Source organism: Schistocerca americana, chromosome 2 (assembly GCF_021461395.2).
Source record: "Schistocerca americana isolate TAMUIC-IGC-003095 chromosome 2, iqSchAmer2.1, whole genome shotgun sequence".
Classification (NCBI taxonomy): domain Eukaryota; kingdom Metazoa; phylum Arthropoda; class Insecta; order Orthoptera; family Acrididae; genus Schistocerca; species Schistocerca americana.
In genome coordinates this window covers 530,879,506-530,901,505 of record NC_060120.1, presented here as the reverse complement: position 1 = coordinate 530,901,505, position 22,000 = coordinate 530,879,506, and the positions used below count along the sequence as shown (strand labels likewise).

General features: G+C 44.6%; 1 protein-coding gene across 1 annotated transcript in view; it reads left to right on the top strand.

Annotated features, from left to right (window-relative positions):
* The first annotated feature begins 349 nt into the window (after nucleotides 1-349).
* Nucleotides 350-22,000, top strand: part of LOC124594149 (ankyrin-1-like) — a 128,670-nt gene continuing 107,019 nt past the window's right edge. The window contains exons 1-2 of the mRNA XM_047132505.1: nucleotides 350-642; nucleotides 16,998-17,287. Of these exons, the coding sequence (XP_046988461.1) occupies nucleotides 350-642; nucleotides 16,998-17,287 (583 nt within the window). The remainder of the gene's footprint in view (nucleotides 643-16,997; nucleotides 17,288-22,000) is intronic.

The window sequence follows — 22,000 nt, the reverse complement described above, 5'->3', positions numbered from 1 at the left end:
GTGTAGCAGGATAGGAAATGGCTAATAGTGGTACGCCGAGCGGTTCTAGGCGCTTCAGTCCGGAACCGTGCGACTGCTACGGTCGCAGGTTCGAATCCTGTCTCGGGCATGGATGTGTGTGATGTCCTTAAGTTAGTTAGGTTTAAGTAGTTCTAAGTTCGAGGGGACTGATGACCTCAGATGTTAAGTTCCATAGTGTTCAGAGCCATTTGAACTAGTAGTGGTACACTGTACCCTCCGCCATGCACCGTACGGTTGCCTGCTGAGTATGTATGTATGTGAATATAAATTGCAAGTTAGTGCTCGTACTGTGTGTGAAAGGTCAGAACCTAGCCACTTGCGAGGAAAAATGGTGGCGTGTACACGTGTGGGTTGTGCAGGGTGGACGGCGCTGCACGTGTCGGCGCTGGAGGACCACGTGGAGAGCACGCGGCTGCTGCTGGCGGCGAAGAACTGTCGGCAGCGGCCGCGGCTGCTGGAGGCGCTCACCTCCGCCGGGCAGACGGCGCTGTTCGTGGCCGCGCAGGCGGGCAGCGCAGACTCGCTGCACCAGCTGCTCCACGTGGGCGCGCACGTGTCCGTCCGCGCCGCTGACAACCAGAGGACCCCGCTGCACGCCGCCGCCGCGCACGGCTTCACCGAGTGAGTACACACTACCCGTAACCCGAGGAAATAATCCGTGGACCAGGTGTAACTGGTATTACACATAGCACTGGTATTTCCTTGCGACTGATAATATATTGGACTTCTGTTTTTACCGTGTACTGCTACGCGCACATCACCACTATGATTAGCTTGCAGGTCCTTGTTTCTTAAAGTAGAATAGGGGCGAGAGAAATGATGGCTTGTTAAAAATTTTTGGATCGAAGTCGTCGTAGTATAGTCCTTGATGGTAAAGTTGTGTACACACTCAGCGATTGTGTTTAATATACCACTCACCCAAATACACCGGATTTCATGCTCTCATTCCAAAACAAACGCTTTTCACTTTAACGTACCTCGTAGACGTTTTAAGTAAAATTAAATAATATTCATTTCCAATAGCAGATTACTGTGTTATTTAAAAACACTTAATACTCAGTTACAACACATTTCGTCGATCTGTTTCACAACATATCTTTTTGATCACTTTTTTGTACTGCTCTCAGTACAAATACTTCTTGGTATGTACAGGGTCAGTACTCAGGGGATATGACAGGAACGATCATATCAAGCAAAAAAACTTCGTATGGACATATGTCCTATTCCGAATGCTTTCCAAGATAGAACACATCGGAAGTAGAGGCGAGCAATTTGATATACCACTTGTGGTCCATCAAGTAGGGTAACTACCTTAAATAGGCCTACAAAAAGCATCTAAGCTACCGCGCGTCGCGTGAAAGTTTAAATATTCTCTCGCTCTCTTTGCACAAATGACTAGTAAAACTAAACTCCACCCGAACAGGCTACGAAGGCACAACGGTACCAGTCGGCCGCCATGTCATCCTCAGCCCACAGGCGTCACTGGATGAGGACATGGAGGGACATGGGGTTAGTACACAGCTCTCCCGGCCGTATGTCAGTTTACGAGACTTCTCAATCCTCACCCCACTTGCCAACAGCGCTCGGCTTACCGGATGGTCGCCCATCCAAGTGCTAACCCAGCCCGACAGCACTTAACATCGGTAATCTGACGGGGACCGCTGTTACCTCTGCGCCAAGGCAGTTGGCCAAAGGACTAGTTCCAGAGATAATAGGTATATGACGTTTTTTGTAATGTAGTTTTTGTGCTGTCACGTTTTCGCTAGAGGCCGTGGATTTAGTTATTAAAGAAAAGCGTAAAACATTGACATTTGATGTGTTCTGCCTTCGAAACCACTCGGAATAGGTCACATTTCCATATGAAGTTTTTTACTTCAAATAAACGTTCCTGTAATATTCCTGAATATTGACAATTCCTCCTGGAGCAGTCTATATAGATACAGTTCCTGAAGATTTGATAGAGACAAATTACAAAAATTAACTCCTCCATGTATGAGTAAAGAAATATGCACAAGTCACTTACTGTTTTTTTTATCTCCAAATCACCTTAAGTTTGTTAACAGCAAGAATACATCAGTGTCACGTACTCAGAAACTTTAAGTAATGCAAATGATTGTGCACTTCATGGTGACTGGAACATAAACGATAACATCAACACAATCTTTTTTAAAATTCATTTTGTTCAGGTTGTTCAGATATGCGCTTTGAGAATTTTGGTGTGACGGACGTATCGCTTCCACAGACTGGTTATAGAGTGACGATATAACAACAGTTCTCCGTTTGTCACCGCAGTCTCACTTGCTTCTGAGAATAAGTGTAATCTGCAGTAACCAAAACGTAAAACACACAACACAGAGTAATGCAATAACCCTCACCCGAAACAGAGTGCTGTGGCGTGGCTGCTGTCACTTCGGAAAGAACTCTGCGCAGCGCCCTTGTGGCGTTCTCCCATTGCGTTCCCTGAACTCGTACACGAGGTGCACATCGGTCAACTCTTCGACAGCAAACCTACCCATACAGCTGTGTATCACTGTTAGCGTACAATTAACACAGTTGGAATACGAGTAAACAAATCAGAACCGAGCAGTGCTGAATGCAAACCTGAAGGTGGGAGAGTCAAATAGGTACTGCTGTCGTCAACAGCGGGTACCAAGACACACAGTTGTGTACTACTTTAAGTGTAAAGGAGTACAAAGTTAATTGGGGGCGAGAAACGATACTAAATGCAATAACTCTGTACTGAGACGCCGGAGCCTTTGAGTCCCTTGTACCAAAATACAGGGTGATTCAAAAAGAATACCACAACTTTAAAAATGTGTATTTAATGAAAGAAACATAATATAACCTTCTGTTATACATCATTACAAAGAGTATTTAAAAAGGTTTTTTTCACTCAAAAACAAGTTCAGAGATGTTCAATATGGGCCCCTCCAGACACACGAGCAATATCAACCCGATACTCCAACTCGTTCCACACTCTCTGTAGCATATCAGGCGTCACAGTTTGGATAGCTGCTGTTATTTCTCGTTTCAAATCATCAATGGTGGCTGGGAGAGGTGGCCGAAACACTATATCCTTAACATACCCCCATAAGAAAAAATCGCAGGGGGTAAGATCAGGGCTTCTTGGAGGCCAGTGATGAAGTGCTCTGTCACGGGCTGCCTGGCGGCTGATCCATCGCCTCGGGTAGTTGACGTTCAGGTAGCTACGGACAGATAAGTGCCAATGTGGTGGCGCTCCATCCTGCTGAAATATTAATTGTTGTGCTTCTTGTTCGAGCTGAGGGAGCAGCCAATTCTCTAAAATCTCCAGATACTGTAGTCCAGTTACAGTAGCACCTTCGAAGAAAAAGGGACCAAAAACTTTATTGGCTGAAATGGCACAGAAAACGTTCACCTTAGGCGAGTCACGTTCATACTGAGTTGTTTCCCGCGGATTCTCAGTGCCCCATATACAGACTTACCCGTTAGTGTGGAAAGTTGCTTCATCACTAAACACAATCTTTGAAACGAAAGACTCATCTGTTTCCATTTGAGCAAGGATAAAATCACAGAAATCGATTCTTTTAATCTTATCAGCTGCAGACAGTGCTTGAACCAATTTCAGACGATAAGGTTTCATAACTAACCTTTTTCGTAGGACTCTCCATACAGTTGATTGAGGAATTTGCAGCTCTCTGCTAGCTCTGCGAGTCGATTTTCCTGGGCTGCGAACAAATGCTTGCTGGATGCGTGATACATTTTCATCACTCGTTCTCGGCCGTCCAGAACTTTTCCCTTTGCACAAACACCCATTCTCTGTAAACTGTTTATACCAACGTTTAATACACCACCTATCAGGAGGTTTAACACCATACTTCGTTCGAAATGCACGCTGAACAACTGTCGTCGATTCACTTCTGCCGTACTCAATAACACAAAAAGCTTTCTGTTGAGCGGTCGCCATCTTAGCATCAACTGACGCTGACGCCTAGTCAACAGCGCCTCAAGCGAACAAATGTACAACTAAATGAAACTTTATAGCTCCCTTAATTCGCCGACAGATAGTGCTTAGCTCTGCCTTTTGTCGTCGCAGAGTTTTAAATTCCTAAAGTTGTGGTATTCTTTTTGAATCACCCTGTATACCGATGGTAGTCCTGAAAAGACCCTGACAATTTGTCGGTAGAATTCTGGTTCACCCTGTAGAGCATACTTACTGCTCGCGCTATACAGTATGCTTACACTACATCGAGTAGGCGGAAATATCCGCAGTTGGTATACCCTAAAATCTGTATCGCTATGAACTGTATATTTACCCGAACGACGGTTCACCTGGAACAACAGAAAGGTCTCTAACCATTTGTCAGCATTGCAGGACCCCGCGCGGAGTGGCCGTGCGGTTCGGACCGCCATGCACCGATTACGCGACCCCTCCCGTCGGAGGTTAGAGTCCTCCCTCGTGTGTGTGTGTGTGTGTGTGTGTGTGTGTGTGTGTGTGTGTGTGTGCGTGCGTGCGTGCGTGCGTGCGTGCGCGCGCGCGCGCGCGTTGTTGTTAGCATACGTTAAAGTAGTCACACACACACACACACACACACACACACACACACACACACACACACACACAAACTCTGCAGGACGACCGCACAGCACACAGGAGACTGATGGATGTCTGTCACACTGCCGCTTCCTGTACTGATCCACGGCGGCGAGCAGTAATAAAGTGATACAGTAGCCCACTTGGTTAGCCGTGCGGTCTAACGCACTGCTTTCTGGGCGGAAAGGCGTGCCGGTTCCCGACACGAATCCGCCCGGCGGATTAGTGTCGAGGCCCGGTGTGCCGGCCAGTCTGTGGATGGTTTTTAAGGCAGTTTTCCATTTGCCTCGGCTGGTTCCCTTATTCCCCCTCAGTTACGCTATGTCGGCGATTACTGCGTAAACACTTTCTCCACGTACGCGTACACCATAATTACTCTACCACGCAAACATTGGGCTTACACTCATCTGGTGTGAAATGTTCCCCGGGGGTCCACTGGGGGCCGAATTGCACAATAACCCTGCGTTCGGTGTGGGGCGGCGGTGGGGTGAGTGTACTGCTGTAGCCTGTTATTGGGTTGTGAACCACTGAGGGCTACGGTGGGGACGAAGCCTCTCCGTCGCTTCTAGGTCCCCAGCTCAATACGATAAGATACAACACATTACAAGTCAAGTGATATAAAATTTCAGGCTGTTTGATTGGCGCCAGGTGGTGATCACTGCACCTTAATGACTTATCAGATATTACAGTGCTGTTAACTTCCTTGATTTAACCATCTGCAACCAAGACGACAAATATGTCCTCCAACTTTACAGGAAACGAAGCGCTATATACGTGAACATAAATGCTTCCTCCTGCAACCCCAACGTGCACAAATTAATACAGCAGCAAACCACTCAGTGATTCACAGAGGTGTAAAACATCGCACAGAGAAGAACGTCCGGAATGAAATGATAATCATAAAAAAAAGCTGCAGCTAATGGGTACAAACCCACTCAGTCAATTTTTCAAAAAGAGTAAAAAGCAAATTAACAAAACAGCCATCAAGAGCCAAGAAAATACACTAACATTCATCCACTCCCTTGGTAATATCTCCCAAAACATGGTCAATATCTTCAAACGACATAAAATAAGAAATGCATTACAAATAAACAATACAATTTGCCATAGGGTACATCACAACCTGAAAACCTGCCAAGATAAATTTTCATCCTCTAACGTATATAAAATCACGTCTAGTACATGTCCGGTTCAGTGTATACCTCAAACAAGCCGTAGCTTCATCAGATTCAAAGAATACATCAACGCCTTCCTATATAACACACCAAACGCATCTGCAATAGCCCCCCCCCCCCCCCCCAATAAAAAAGATATAGGACATCCATTTGACAGTGTAAAAATCAATCTTAAGATATTACACACATTGAACAAAGGACACAAGATGTGTCTGCATGAAGAACTAGAAATCTACATCCACAAAAAAAACTTGGGGAAAATCTGCTCAAGAACAGCTGGTATGACATGGGCATACAAAAACTGCCACAGCGTCTACAAAAATGCTACGACAGAAATGGTGATTATGTCGAAAAATAGCTAAATGTTGATGCTGTAAACTGATGCAAGCCATTTTAGAAATAAACAGGTCTATGTACTTGTAAAAAAATAGGAGACCTTACTTTTGGGATTACCCTCGTACCTTACTATTTCTGCCTGCATTGCGGCCTTCGATTCAAGGACAGAAAGAACTCCTTTGTATCCGTGCTCGGAAGGTGTTGCACTTTACGTAAGCGTTTTCGTCGTTCGTACTCTTTGAAGAAATTTTTCTGTATATATTGTCTCATCACATGCGGTGTACTCCTTTGGGGCATACCCTGTCCTGTGAAAACTAAAATCGCATCTTAATTTCTCTACAAAAGTGGTGTTCTCAATCACCCACAACCACCCCCATCTCTCTCTCTCTCTCTCTCTCTCTCTCTCTCTCTCTCTCTCTCTCTCTCTCTCTCTCTCTGTCTGTCTGTCTCGCGCACTATATCAGACACGGAGCGAATGCTTTTTTTTCGTGCGACAGTATTACTCTGCCAAAAAAGAGAGATCCATTTCGATTTTAAGGACCATACCTTCCATATTACTCCTGTGTCACTATCACAGGCTGCGGACACTAGAGATATGTTGCAGCACGCTACACTGTCAGCTTCAAGCAAGAAATGGAGGACCCAAGTACAAGAGCCTTCGGTCACGAAAATATCCCAGAATTTGTCATTAATATTTTCGTATAATTTTGGTAGCAGAGTGAAAATCAGGCTGCAACCTGTTGAGATCCACTTAAGTCCGTTCTTTTCAGTCAGCCTACAGTACAAGCGAACTTTACGTAAATCTTTTTGCGTATTATTTACTGATAAAATTTTCTGATCTTTTTTTTAAATTAATCATCATTAACGGGCACACTTATTAAGACATCTTTCTGAAATTTGGCTAAATTACTCCTCGGGAATGTTTGCATGGCGTAATAGGCATTTTTTATTTTAATTTATTCATTAATTGCTATAATAATCGTGACCAAAAACACATGACAAAACTACATGTTCGTTTCCAAAGTCCGCCATTTTATTATATTGTCAAACTTCAAAAAACTGTACTATTTCCCTGAGCACAACATTCTATGCATTAATAAAATTTTCTTGATTTCAGGACAAGATTTGCATACTGCAGGACTTCCGTCGTGGACACATCACATTTTGGACAGATCTGCTTTAACTTTGCGGATGAAGAGTTTAATGTTGACTGGATTTCTTTAAAAAACAAGAACATTTGGTGCAAGAATCAACAAATAATAAGCAAAAAAGATTCACGTTTTTCCAAAAAAATCGTAAAAATCGCTTATGTTACAGGCTGACTGAGGAGAATGGGACCTTAATGCGTTAACGTGTTTTTGGAGACATTCCGCATTCTTCACGCTTCGAACGTCCATATGTACAGAAATATAATTCAACTCCCAAATACCACAAATAATCTCATTCGAAGATGCGGTTTCCAAGTCAAACATATCATGGAGGGCTGTTAAATAAACAACGTAGTCGTGATGGATTAAAGACTCACCTTTGCTTTAACACTATTTCTCCGACGGTGTACCTCGGAAATTCCCCGACCGACTGAGAGGCAGATTCCGCCGGTGAACGAGAGCGCACCCGGAAAAAGACAAGAACTCCGCACGTACTAGATTGTTACTAACTCATGGTAATCAGCAGACTAAATACCTGCAGCTTGAAGTCCGAGTGGAGCACTTAACGACGAGTATGCCAGAGACAACGTGTTGTGCAGTTCCTTCAGTGGTCCTGGGAAGCACCACCCTTTCCTATCAGCTTTCCATGGTTACAAACTAAACAGCCAGTGAGTATATGCTCTGAAGAAAGCGCCGCACAGAAGCTGATATAGCTTACAGCTTTTGAAAGAGCTATATTAGATCAGTCCTGCCGGCAAAGAATAACTTACGTGACTGATGTTTGGTGTTCACGTAGTACAAAATGCGTTCCATTCGCGAGCACTGTCGTAAGATGGTTCAAATGGCTCTGAGCACTATGGGACTTAACTTCTGAGGTCATCAGTCCCCTAGAACTTAGAACTACTTAAACCTAACTAACCTAAGGACATCACACACATCCATGCCCGAGGCAGGATTCGAACCTGCGACCGTAGTAGCCGCGCGGTTCCGGACTGAAGCGCCTAGAACCGCTCGGCCACAACGGCCGGCTCTGATGATTCAGCTAAATAGCTTTCGTTAAATAACAAGTTTGTAGAGCCTTGCGTCCTACCCCTTGGTGCTTCAAAAAGAGCAGCTAGGGACAACCGTCGATATTAAATCGGAATGGCTTCTAATTTAATGTGAACGTGTTCCGATGGGTGCTGATCCGAAGAGAACGCGCCAGGCCTTGTCCACCACATCCGAAGCCCTACACACGGATTCTTAATGAGGTAATTTTGTCGTCGGTTACCATTTTAATCTTTCCTCGTAATACCGACTTCTCAGTATTTAGGTAACTAGGATTCCCTTCTCCTTTTGAGTAATTGTTTACTGTTTCTGAGAATTTAAATTCCTCTGCATCTTACTACATTAAACCCTGACTGTATTCTGTGACATGTATAATGGTTGAATTTTCTTTTTAATTCCTAAATAGCCTACGGTGTCTCAATTGGAGGGAGCAGTTAATCTGTGTTGTTCTGACCTTTGCGCTCTAGGAAGTGATAAACAAATTATACGGAGCCTAGACTACCTTTATATAAATTTCCCCACCGACTGACAATAATAATGCTAGGCCTTTCCTCCACCTTTCAATATTAAAATCAGTACAAAAAAGATCAGGCTAGATTTTCTTGATTCGCTCCAGAAAGTTGTGATCTTTTAAGACCATAGCAAGACAACGGATTTGTGTAGCCACTGTCAGAGTTGTACAGAAATTATCATGAAACTTCAGTGGAGAACTTCACTATAGGGACGACTAGTTGGAGTGCCCAGCGTTGCTCGGGTGTTTAGTATCTGCCACACAAACTGATTGGCCCTGTGCTTTGTTGATGCTCATGGTGGTTGCAAGCTGGATAGGAAACTGCAATCGCTTTAAATCTACGGGCACATTTCAATCACTGGGTGTCAACGGAATGTGACCAATGAATTCACCTTCAACTGAACGAAAGAGTTTTTAGTTGCGCCGTCTGTTGTTACATTTTGCGATAAGTATCTCGCTGCATTTTTGCGAGAATTCGTTTTCTATTGTAGCAGCTCAGTTTTCTGTTTCAGGTAGGGCTGGACAGCCACGTACTGAAGAGAATTAGTCCTCTACGCCTGCGTTTCCATGGTGTACATCACAAAAAGCGCTTGTGTCACGTCTACTAAAGGGTCAGTGTTTTTCAGGCAATCGGAAGACTCGTGTCGGCAATGATGTCCATACGTCTGGGTATGAAGACCCATTAATATTTGGGACATTGCACATACAAACTTTGATAGATTTAGGGCAGAGGGGAAAAATGTGCTTGAGAAAAGCCTTCGGCGACAGTCTGGGCGGTTGGTAGAGCTGTTGGCATAATTATGCTGCTATCAGCGATGTTTCGTGCACCATTGTTAGTAGTTGGGAGGTTACTGTTGTTGCTCGGCACAGCCGTCTCCTCAGCCAACCACTGTGGGTTAGATTTTGTAACATGCCGAAGTCGTCATCGCAGAAGCCAGCCCATCTGTATAAAATGAAACGTCCTGACTTATTTGCTGATTCGTCATCGCTCGGGATTTCCTCCGTCCTGGGAGTGGCTGTTCGTGTTGTCCTCATCATTTAATTATCATTCGGAAAAAGAGGCGAGATTGGACAGTGGAAAGATTGGAAATTTTTACGGGCGCTGATAACTACGCAGTTGAGCGCCGCCACAAACGAAATGTCGTCGTCGTCGTCGTCGTCGTCGTCGTCTTCGTCGTCGTCGTCGTCTTCACCGTTAAGAACAGAAACTTCAAATTAGGAGAGTGTTGATCTTATACTGTAGGCATCGTTTAAGTAGGTATTTTTTTGAAATTCCATCCCTAAGGCGCTCAGAGGTTTTCTGAAAATATATTGCTATTAAGGCAATTTTGAAGTAAAAACTACGAAAATTGGTATTTCGTTTCTCGACCAAAAATTAATTCAACCCCTAAAGGAGTGAAGTAGTGGATGAAAGTTTTTTGAAAAATAAATCATTGTTGACGGACTATTAAAGCGAAGTTAAAGCTATGTCAGTGAAGAATGGTATTTGACTTCTCGTTTAGGAATGAAAAACACGTGTTTGAGTTGGTTGGGTAATTCAACTCCTTAACGGGTGAAACAGGGATGAACTGTTTAGTGTAAATACTTCACTATGAAATCAGAATCGCTTTTTGGTGAGAAGTACGTTCGGAAAACACCATGCTTTTATGGCCTTCATTAGTGTGGAAAGTTTAGAAGCTCTTGCGGCTCGTGAACTAAATTAAAGACAGCTACTTAAGTCACCGCGAGACGTCGGCTTTGTAAGAATTGCATAGAAAAAGAGATGGATGTTTAATGTATTAACATTCCAGCAGACCTAATAAATGTTTATTAAATTATTTTTGTTGTGATTGCTACGTAAAAATTATTGGTATAAAATAGGTAGCACTTTTTAAATGCTATTAATGCAGAGGAATATCAATCTGAGAAAAGTGAATTTAGTAGCGTGTGTAAAACTGGCGCCGATAACTACGGAACCAGTTAAGCGATTTCTCTCTCTTTCAAATCGCTATATGAAATTTAATTAAATCAGTTGGAAGATTTTAACTATGCGAAAACTGGCAGCAATGTAAAGGGCCATTTATAGTGCGTGGATTTATACATGAGGAATTTCTTAGAAATACACAAATTCGAGTAAAGAAAAAAAGCTGCATACAGTACACGCGAGTGGAGCAGCTGGCGCTAAGCTAGTTTGGTTATAAAATGAGGCCCTCAGTGAAAAAGGGGTTCGTTTGTGATACGTGTGTTACCATCTTCCCTGTGGCAACCACTCGTTCGGGTGTTTAAATGTAGCTGACAGAGCCAGATGCAGGGTTTCACCAACCTAGTGTTCTGCGTCTTTTCTAAGTTTGAATTTGCCACAGGTGATCAGTTTGCCCTGCTAATGAGCATCTTTGACTTGTTACGCTTGTGTCCATGGTTGTGACACTAATTTCCGAGATTGAGGATGAAGGCATTATTAGAATGTCTCGAGTGCCTGAACAGTCGTGTGTTTGGTTTCTAGGATCCCTCCAAGGATGCTCTCGAGATGAAATTCATCGCGTGTGTCCACAGTGCGCGTGTATCGTGGAAAACTGGTTGTTGTTGTGGCTGTTGTGGCTGTTGTGGCTGTTGTGGTGGTGGTCTTCAGTCATGAGACTGGTTTGATGCAGCTCTCCATGCTACTCTATCCTGTGCAAGCTTCTTCATCTCCCAGTATCTACTGCAGCCTACATCCTTCTGAATCTGCTTAGTGTATTCATCTCTTGGTCTCCCTCTACGATTTTTGCCCTCCACGCTGCCCTCCAGTACTAAATTGGTGATCCCTTGACGCCTCAGAACATGTCCTACCAACCGATCCCTTCTTCTAGTCAAGTTGTGCCACAAACTCCTCCCCAATTCTATTCAATACCTCCTCATTAGTTACGTGATCTACCCATCTAATCTTCAGCATTCTTCTGTAGCACCACATTTCAACAGCTTCTATTCTCTTCTTGTCTAAACTACTTATCGTCCATGTTTCACTTCCATACAAATACTTCCAGAAACGACTTCCTGACACTTGAATCAATACTCGATGTTAACAAATTTCTCTTCTTCAGAAACACTTTCCTTGCCATTTCCAGTCTACATTGTCTCTACTTCGACCATCATTAGTTATTTTGCTCCCCAAATAGCAAAGCTCCTTTACTACTTTGTCTCATATCCTATTCTAATTCCCTCAACATCACCCGACTTAATTCGACTACATTCCATTATCCTCGTTTTGCTTTTGTTGATGTTCATCTTATACCCTCCTTTCAAGACGCTGTCCATTCCGATCGACTGCTCTTCCAAGTACTTTGCTGTCTCTGACAGAATAGCAATGTCATCGGTGAACTTCAAAGTTTTTATTTCTTCTCCATGGATTTTAATACCTACTCCGAACTTTTCTTTTTGTTTCCTTTACTGCTTGCTCAATATACAGATTGAATAGCATCGGGGAGAGGCTACAACCCTGTCTCACTCCCTTCCCAATCACTGCTTCCCTTTCATGCCCCTCGACTCTTACAACTGCCATCAGCGTTCTGTACAAATTGTAAATAGCATTTCGCTCCCTCTATTTTACCTCTGCCACCTTCAGAATTTGAAAGAGAGTATTCCAGTCAACATTGTCAAAAGCTTTCTCTAAGTCTACAAATGCTAGAAACGTAGGTTTGCCTTTCGTTAACCTATATTCTAAGATAAGTCGTAGGGTCAGTATTGCCTCATGTGTTCCAACACTTCTACGGAATCCAAACTGATCTTCCCCGAGGTAGGCATCTACCAGTTTTTCCATTCGTCTGTAAAGAATTCGCGTTAGTATTTTGCAGCTGTGACTTATTAAACTGATAGTTCGATAATTTTCACATCTGTCAACACCTGCTTTCTTTGGGATTGGAATTATTATATTCTTCTTGAAGTAGAGGGAATTTCGCCTGTGTCATACATCTTGCTCACCAGATGGGAGAGTTTTGTCAGGACTGGCTCTCCCAAGGCTGTCAGTAGTTCTAATGGAATGTTGTCTACTCCCGGGGCCTTGTTTCGACTTAGGTCTTCCAGTGCTCTGTCAAACTCTTCACGCAGTATCGTATCTCCCATTTCATCTTCATCTACATTCTCTTCCATTTCTATAATATTGTCCTCAAGTACATCGCCCTTGCATGGACCCTCTATATACTCCTCCTATCTTTCTGCTTTCCCTTCTTTGGTTAGAACTGGGTTTCCATCTGAGCTCTTGATATTCATACAAGTGGTTCTCTTTTCTCCAAAGGTCTCTCTAATTTTCCTGTAGGCAGTATCTATCTTACCCCTCATCAGATAAGCCTCTACATCCTAACATTTGTCCTCAAGCCATCCCTGCTTAGCCATTTTGCACTTCCTGTCGATCTCATTTTTGAGACGTTTGTATTCATTTTTGCCTGCTTCACTTAGTGCAGTTTTGTATTTTCTCCTTTCATCAATTAAATACAGTATCTCTTCTGTTACACAAGGATTTCTACTAGCCCTCGGTTTTTTACTTACTTGATCCTCTGCTGCCTTCGCTACTTCGTCCCTCAAAGCTACCCATTCTTCTTCTACTGTATTTCTTTCCCCCATTTCTGTCAATTGTTCCCTTATGCTTTCCCTGAAACTCTGTACAACCTCTGTTTCTTTCAGTTTATCCAGGTTCCATCTCCTTAAATTCCCACCTTTGTTCAGTTTCTTCACTTTTAATCTACAGTTCATAAGCAGTAGATTGTGGTCAGAGCCCGCATCTGCCCCTGGAAATGTCTTAAAATTTAAAACCTGATTCCTAAATCTCTGTCTTACCATTATACAGGGTGAGTCACCTAACATTACCGCTGGATATATTTCGTAAACCACATCAAATACTGACGAATCGATTCCACAGACCGAACGTTAGGAGAGGGGCTAGTGTAACTGGTTAATACAAACCATGCAAAAATGTACGAAAGTATGTTTTTAACACAAACCTACGTTTTTTTAAAATGGAACCCCGTTAGTTTTGTTAGCACATCTGAACATATAAACAAATACGTAATCAGTGCCGTTTGTTGCATTGTAAAATGTTAATTACATCCGGAGATATTGTAGCCTAAAGTTGACGCTTGAGTACCACTCCTCCGCTGTTCGATCGTGTGTATCGGAGAGCACCGAATTGGGTAGGGATCCAAAGGGAACGGTGATGGACCTTAGGTACAGAAGAGACTGGAACAGCACATTACGTCCACATGCTAACACCTTTTTATTGGTCTTTTTCACTGACGCACATGTACATTACCATGAGAGGTGAGGTACACGTACACACGTGGTTTCCGTTTTCGCTTACGGAGTGGAATAGTGTGTGTCCCGACATGTCAGGCCAATAGATGTTCAATGTGGTGGCCATCATTTGCTGCACACAACTGCAATCTCTGGCGTAATGAATGTCGTACACGCCGCAGTACATCTGGTGTAATGTCACCGCAGGCTGCCACAATACGTTGTTTCATATCCTCTGGGGTTGTAGGCACATCACGGTACACATTCTCCTGTAACGTACCCCACAGAAAGAAGTCCAGAGGTGTAAGATCAGGAGAACGGGCTGGCCAATTTATGCGTCCTCCACGTCCTATGAAAAGCCCGTCGAACATCCTGTCAAGGGTCAGCCTAGTGTTAATTGCGGAATGTGCAGGTGCACCATCATGCTGATACCACATACGCCGACGCGTTTCCAGTGGAACATTTTCGAGCAACGTTGGCAGATCATTCTGTAGAAACGCGATGTATGTTTCAGCTGCTTGGGCCCCTGCAATGAAGTGAGGACCAATGAGGTGGTCGCCAATGATTCCGCACCATACATTTACAGTCCACGGTCGGTGTCGCTCTAGCTGTCTGAACCAGCGAGGATTGTCCACGGACCAGTAATACATGTTCCGTAGATTCACTGCCCCGTGGTTTGTGAAACCCGCTTCATCGGTAAACAGGTAGAACTGCAACGCATTCTCTGTTAATGCCCATTGACAGAATTGCACTCGATGATTAAAATCATCAGCATGTAATTGCAGATGTAGCGACACATGAAACGGGTGAAAGCGGTGACGATGCAGTATGCGCATGACACTACTTTGACTCAGTCCACCGGCTCTCGCAATGTCCCGTGTGCTCATGTGTGGGTTCATGGCAACAGCAGGTAACACACCAACTGCACCCGCTTCTCCTGTGACGGGCCTGTTACGGACCCGTTTGCGTGCTACGACCATACCTGTTGCATACAGTTGGCGGAAGATGTTTTGCAATGTGCGGCACGTTGGATGCTCTCTGTCCGGGTACCGTTCTGCATACACCCTGCAGGCTCCAGCTGCATTTCGTCGACAATCGCCATAGATGAGTATCATCTCCGCCTTTTCAGAGTTCGAATACACCATGGTCACAGTTCCTACAACACTACACTATCACAGACGTCTGGTAACACGGTGTACTACAGTTGGTCTGCGTGCGGAGACGAATGCGGAATAACAATAGCAGCAAGCGCTACATGCGGACACTGCGACAGCTAGACCAAACCACAACAGTGCACTACAGCCACACTCGTAAACACGGTCGTCATCGTAAACATGTCCCTGCAGATGCTGCTCGCCGACCGTGGCCCGTGTTTGTTACAACACGCAACTGAACGTCGGAGGTTTCAAGTGTCAACTTTAGGTTACAATGTCTCCGGATGCAATTAACATTTTACAATGCAACAAACGGCACTGATTACGTATTTGTTTATATGTTCAGATGTGCTAACAAAACTAACGGGGTTCCATTTTAAAAAAAACGTAGGTTTGTGCTAAAAAACATACTTCCGTGCATTTTTGTATGGTTTGTATTAAACACTTTCGGTCTGTGGAATCGGTTCGTCAGTATTTGATGTGGTTTACGAAATACGATATCCAGCGGTAACGTTAAGTGACTCACCCTGTATAATCTATCTGAAACCTGTCAGTATCTCCAGGCTTGTTCCATGTGTACAGCATTCTTTCATGATTCTTGAACCAAGTGTTAGCTGTGATTAAGCTGTGTTCTGTGCAAAATTCTACCTGGCGGCTTCCTCTTTCATTTCTTAGCCCCAATCCATATTCACCTACTACGTTTCCTTCTCTTTGTTTTCCTACTGTCGAATTGCAGTCACCCATGAGTATTAAATTTTCGTCTCCCTTAACTACCTGAATAATTTCTTTTATCTCATCATACATTTCATCGATGTCTTCATCATCTGCAGAGCTAGTTGACATATAAACTTGTACTACTGTACAGTAGTAGGCGTGGCCTTCGTGTCTATCTTGGCCACAATAATGCGTTCACTATTCTTTTTGTAGTAGCTTACCCGCACTCCTATTTTTTATTCATTATTAAACCACTTCTGCATTACCCCTATTTGATTTTGTATTTATAACCCTATATTCACCTCACCAAAAGTCTTGTTCCTCCTGCCACCGAACTTCACTAATTCCCACTATATCTAAATTTAACCTATCCATTTCCCTTTTTAAATTTTCTAAACTACCTGCCCGATTAAGGGATGTGACACTCCACGCTCCGATCCGTAGAACGCCAGTTTTCTTTCTCCTGATAACGACATCGTCCTGAGAAGTCCCCGCCCGGAGATCCGAATGGGGGACTATTTTACCTCTGGAATATTTTACCAAAGAGGACGCTATCATCATTTTATCATACAGTAAAACTGCATGTCCTCGGGAAAAATTACGGCTGTAGTTTCCCCTTGGTTTCAGCCGTTCGCAGTACCACAACAGCAAGGCCGTTTTGGTTAGTGTTACAGAGCCAGATCAGTCAATCATCCAGACTGTTGCCCCTGCAACTACTGAGAAGGCTGCTGCCCCTCTTCAGGAACCACACGTTTTTCTGGCCTCTCAACAGATACCCCTCCGTTGTCGTTGCACCTCCGGTACGGCTGTCTGTGTCGTTGAGGCACGCAAGCCTCCCCACCAACGGCAAGGTCCATGGTTCATGGGGGGAGGGAGAATTGATTACGATTCATAAAACCTTACTCTGAACGACCCGGAGGCAGCGCAGATATGTCGGAGGTGAATATCCCGAGACTGCAGCATCACGGCATGGTGGTGTGTGGGGTGTAGATGTAGAACGACCGATTGTAAAAAAACTGGCGTGAGCCAGCGCCGCCTGGCACAGAAGCGGGTGCCTCACAGCCTCCTTCGCTGCAGATGCGTGGACGCGCTGCTGAGCCGCGGCGCGGACGCGGACGCGCTGACGGCGCCCGGCGGCTCTTCGGCGCTGCACCTGTCGGCGCAGGCGGGCCACGCGGAGTGCGCGCGGCTGCTGGCCAGGCACGGCGCGCTGCTCGACCGCCGCGACGCCGCCGGCTTCTCGGCGCTGTACACGGCGGCGCAGCGCGGACACCACCAGGTGGTCGAGGTGCTGCTGCGCCATGGCGCCCGCGCCTCGCTGCGCAACACCGGCGGCAACACCGCGCTGCACATCGCCGCGCAGGAAGGTACGTCCGCCACCTGCCGCGGCACACGCGTCCCCCTCTTAAAAGTCAGCCTACACTACGCCAGTGCTTCTACATCTACATCCATACTCCGCAATCCACCATACGGTACGTGGCGGAGCGTACCTCTTACCACAACTAGCATCTTCTCTCCCTGTTCCACTCCCAAACAGAACGAGGGAAAAGTGACTGCCTATATGCCTCTGTACGAGCCCTAATCCCTCTTATCTTTGTGGTCTTTCCGCGAAATATAAGTTAGCGGCAGTAAAATTGTACTGCAGTCAGCCTCAAATGCAGGTTCTCTAAATTTCCTCAGAAGAGATTCACGAAAAGAACGCCTCCTTTCCTCCAGAGACTCCCATCCGAGTTCCTGAAGCATTTCCGTAACACTCGTGTGATGATCAAACCTACCAGTAACAAATCTAGCAACCCGCCTCTGAGTTGCTTCTATGTCCTCCCTCAGTCCGACCTGATAAGGATCCCAAACGCTCGAGCAGTACTCAAGAATAGGTCGTATTAGTGTTTTATAAGCGGTCTCCTTCACAGATGAGCCACATCTTCCCAAAATTCTACCAATGAACCGAAGACGACTATCCGCCTTCCCCACAACTGCCATTACATGCTTGTCCCACTTCATATCGCTCTGCAATGTTACGCCCTAATATTTAATCGACGTGACTGGGTCAAGCGCTACACTACTAATGGAGTATTCAAACGTTACGGGATTCTTTTTCCTATTCATCTGCATTAATTTCCATTTTTCTATATTTAGAGTTAGCTGCCATTCTTTACGCCAATCACAAATCCTGTCCAAGTCATCTTGTATCGTCCTACAGTCAATCAACGACGACACCTTCCCGTACACCACAGCATCATCAGCAAACAGCCGCACATTGCTATCCACGCTATCCAAAAGATCATTTATGTAGATACAAAACAGCGGACCTACCACACTTCCAGATGATACCCTCACCTCCGATGAACACTCACTCTCCCCACCTGGGGGGAATTACTCCCTGATTGGTAAAATTAAATGACTCTATTCTGTTCGTAACAGAACTAAATTATTTTCTAAAGATCATTAATATTATCACAATTTTGTAACATTCCAATAATGTTCATAGGAAGCGCCAAAGAAACTGGTACAAATGCTTATCATGTAGGGCCCTCGCAAGCATGCAGAAGCGCTGCAACACGACGTGGCATTGACTCGACTAATAACTGCAGTAGTGCTGGAGGAAATTGACACCATGAATCTTGCAGCGCTGTCCATAAATCCGAAAGAGCACCACTGGGTGGAGATATCTTCTGAACAGCACATTGCAAGGTATCCCAGATACGCTCAGTAATATTCTTGTCTGGGGAGTCTGGTGGCCAGCAGAAGTGTTCAAGCCCAGAAGCGTGTTCCTGGAGCCACTCTGTAGTAATTCAGGACGTGTGGGGTGTCACATTGTCCTGTTGCAAATGCCCAAGTCCGTCAGAATGCACACTGGACATGACTGGATGCAGGTCATAAGACAGGATGCTTACGTGCTTCTCACCTGTCAGAGTCGTATCGAGATGTATCAGGGGCCCCGTATCACTCCAACTGCACACGAGACACACCATTAGAAAACATCGTTCCTGTGAAACACAAGTAGCTCTTTATTCACATGAAGTGTTGAGTGCTATTGACAAGGGAATTCAGATCGATTCCGTATTTCTGGATTTCCGGAAGGCTTTTGACGCTGTACCACGCTAGCGGCTCGTATTAAAATTGCAGGCTTGTGGAATGTCTTCTCAGTTATGTGACTGGATTTTTGATTTCCTGTCAGAGGTCACAGTTCGGAGTAACAGACGGAAAGTCATCGAGTAAAACACAAGTGATTTCTGTCGTTCCCCATGGTAGTGTTATAGGCCATCTGCTGTTCCTTATCAATATAAACGATTTGGGAGACAATCTGAACAGCCGTCTTCGGTTGTTTGCAGATGACGTTGTCGTTTATCTACTAATAAGAAGATCAAAACAAACTGCAAAACGATTCAGGAAAAATATCTGAATGGTGCGAAAAGTGCCAGTTGACCCTGTGAGGTCATCCAAATGAGTGCTAAAAGGAACTCGTGAAACTTCAATTATACGATAAATCAGTCTAAACTAAAAGCCGTAAATTGAACTAAATACCTAGGTATTACAATTACGAACAACTTAAATTGTAAGGAACACATAGAAAATGTTGTGGGGAAGGCTAACCAAAAACTGCGTTTTATTGGCAGGACACTTAGAAAATGTAACAGACCTACTAAGGAGACTGCCTACACTACGCTTGTCCGCCCTCTTTTAGAATACTGCTGCGGGGTGTGGGATCCTTACCAGATAGAACTGACGAAATACATCGAAAAAGTTCAAAGAAAGGCAGCACGTTTTGTATTATCGCGAAATATGGGAGAGAGTGTCACAGAAATGTTACAGGATTTGGGCTGATCATCATTAAAAGTAAGGAGTTTTTCGTTGCGACGGAAGCTTCTCACGAAATTCCGTTCACCAACTTTGTCCTCCGATACGAAAATATTTTGTTGACACCGACCTACATAGGGAGGAACGATCACCACGATAAAATAAAGGAATTCAGACCTCGTACGGAAAGATATAGGTGTTCATTCTTTCCGCGCGCTAAACGAGATTGGAATAATAGAGAATTGTGAATGTGGTTCGATGAACACCCTGGAAGGCACTTAAATGTGACTTGCAGAGTATCCATGTAGATGTAGATTACAGAGCCTCCACCATCTTGAACATAACCTGCTGACGTGCAGGTTCCATGGATTCTTGAGGTTGTCCACATACCCGTACACGTCCAACCGCTCGAGACAACTTGAAACGAGGCTCGTCCGACCAGGCAACGTGTTTCCATTCATCAGCAGTCCAATGTTGGTGTTGACAGGCGCAGACGAGGCGTACATCGTGCAGTCGTCAAGGGTACACGAGTGGGCCTTCGGCTCCGAAAGCCATATCGATGATGTTTCGTTGAATGGTTCGCACGCTAACACTTCTTGATGGCCCAGCATTGAAATCTGCAGCTTGCGGAATGGTTGCACTTCTGTCACGTTAAACGATTCTCTTTAGTCGTCTTCAGTTAGTAGCATAAATCTGGTGGTTAGTTTCCTCATATAGTCCACCCAACACACATATGTTCTTTAACCGTACATTGCTGATGAGTGAGACATATACAGGGTGACAATTATTGAGCTATAGGAAATAAAATCGTCATAACTCCTGAAAGGTTTGCGTTGCGCCCTTCAAACAGTACGGTTGGCCGCGGGGCATTATGGTAATTAGTATGGTTTGTCGACAAAAGTTTTCTGGGTTTGGTACCGCGTTATAATGTAAAAACTACTGCTGCTATAGAAAAAAAATACCAACGTTTCGGCCACGATTGCAGCGGCCTTCTTCTGGGTCTAATGGTGCGTTCTAGCTACGCAGTGTCCTTTATATTTTTTGTTGTTAATGTTCACTGCGCATGCCATTACGTCATAATTTTGAAAGTAGATAGTTTCATTGGTCACTTAAGGAAGGAGGAGAGGCCATCGAGGGAACTCTATTGTAATAGGTTATTGCGGTGGAGGGAGAACGTGACTTCTGTTGTCCATTGGCTCTTGTGTTATGTACCATGATTGGTGGCTACCGTCGAATGAGAAGTTTGCTGCTGTTTACCCTGTGGTCTAGGGGTAGCGTCTTTGATTCATAATCAAAACGTCTTCGGTCCCGGGTTCGATCCCCGCCACTGCCTAAATTTTGATACATAATCAGCATTGGCGGCCGAAGACTTCCGGCATAAGAAGTCAGCCTCATTCTGCCAACGGCCTTGTCAAAGAGGGCGGAGGAGCGGATAGAGGTTCAGGGCACTCTCTTGTCCTAGGGGTGGGAAATTGCCCCTAAAGGCGGAAGAATCAGCAATGATCAACGACATGTGGATGCAGATGGCAATGGAAACCACTGCATTAAAGACACGTAACGTGTATCCACAGGACATGTGACCTGTAATTGAAGAAGTGTCATGATGATCTCTCCATTGACAAAAGATTCCGGAATAGTCCACCATTCGGATCTCCGGGAGGGGACTGCCAAGGGGGAGGTTACCATGAGAAAAAGATTGAATAAACAACGAAAGGATAACGTTCTACGAGTCGGGGCGTGGAATGTCAGAAGCTTGAACGTGGTAGGGAAACTAGAAAATCTGAAAAGGGAAATGCGAAGGCTCAATCTAGATATAGTAGGGGTCAGTGAAGTGGAAGGAAGACCAGGATTTCTGGTCAGATGAGTATCGGGTAATATCAACAGCAGCAGAAAATGGTATAACAGGTGTAGGATTCGTTATGAATAGGAAGGTAGGGCAGAGGGTGTGTTACTGTGAACAGTTCAGTGACCGGGTTGTTCTAATCAGAGTCGACAGCAGACCAACACCGTCAACTATAGTTCAGGTATACATGCCGACGTCGCAAGCTGAAGATGAACAGACAGAGAAAGTGCATGAGGATATTGAAAGGGTAATGCAGTATGTAAAGGGGGACGAAAATCTAATAGTCATGGGCGACTGGAATGCAGTTGTAGGGGAAGCAGTAGAAGAAAAGGTTACAGGAGAATATGGGCTTGGGACAAGGAATGAAAGAGGAGAAAGACTAATTGAGTTCTGTAACAAGTTTCAGCTAGTAACAGCGAATACCCTGTTCAAGAATCAC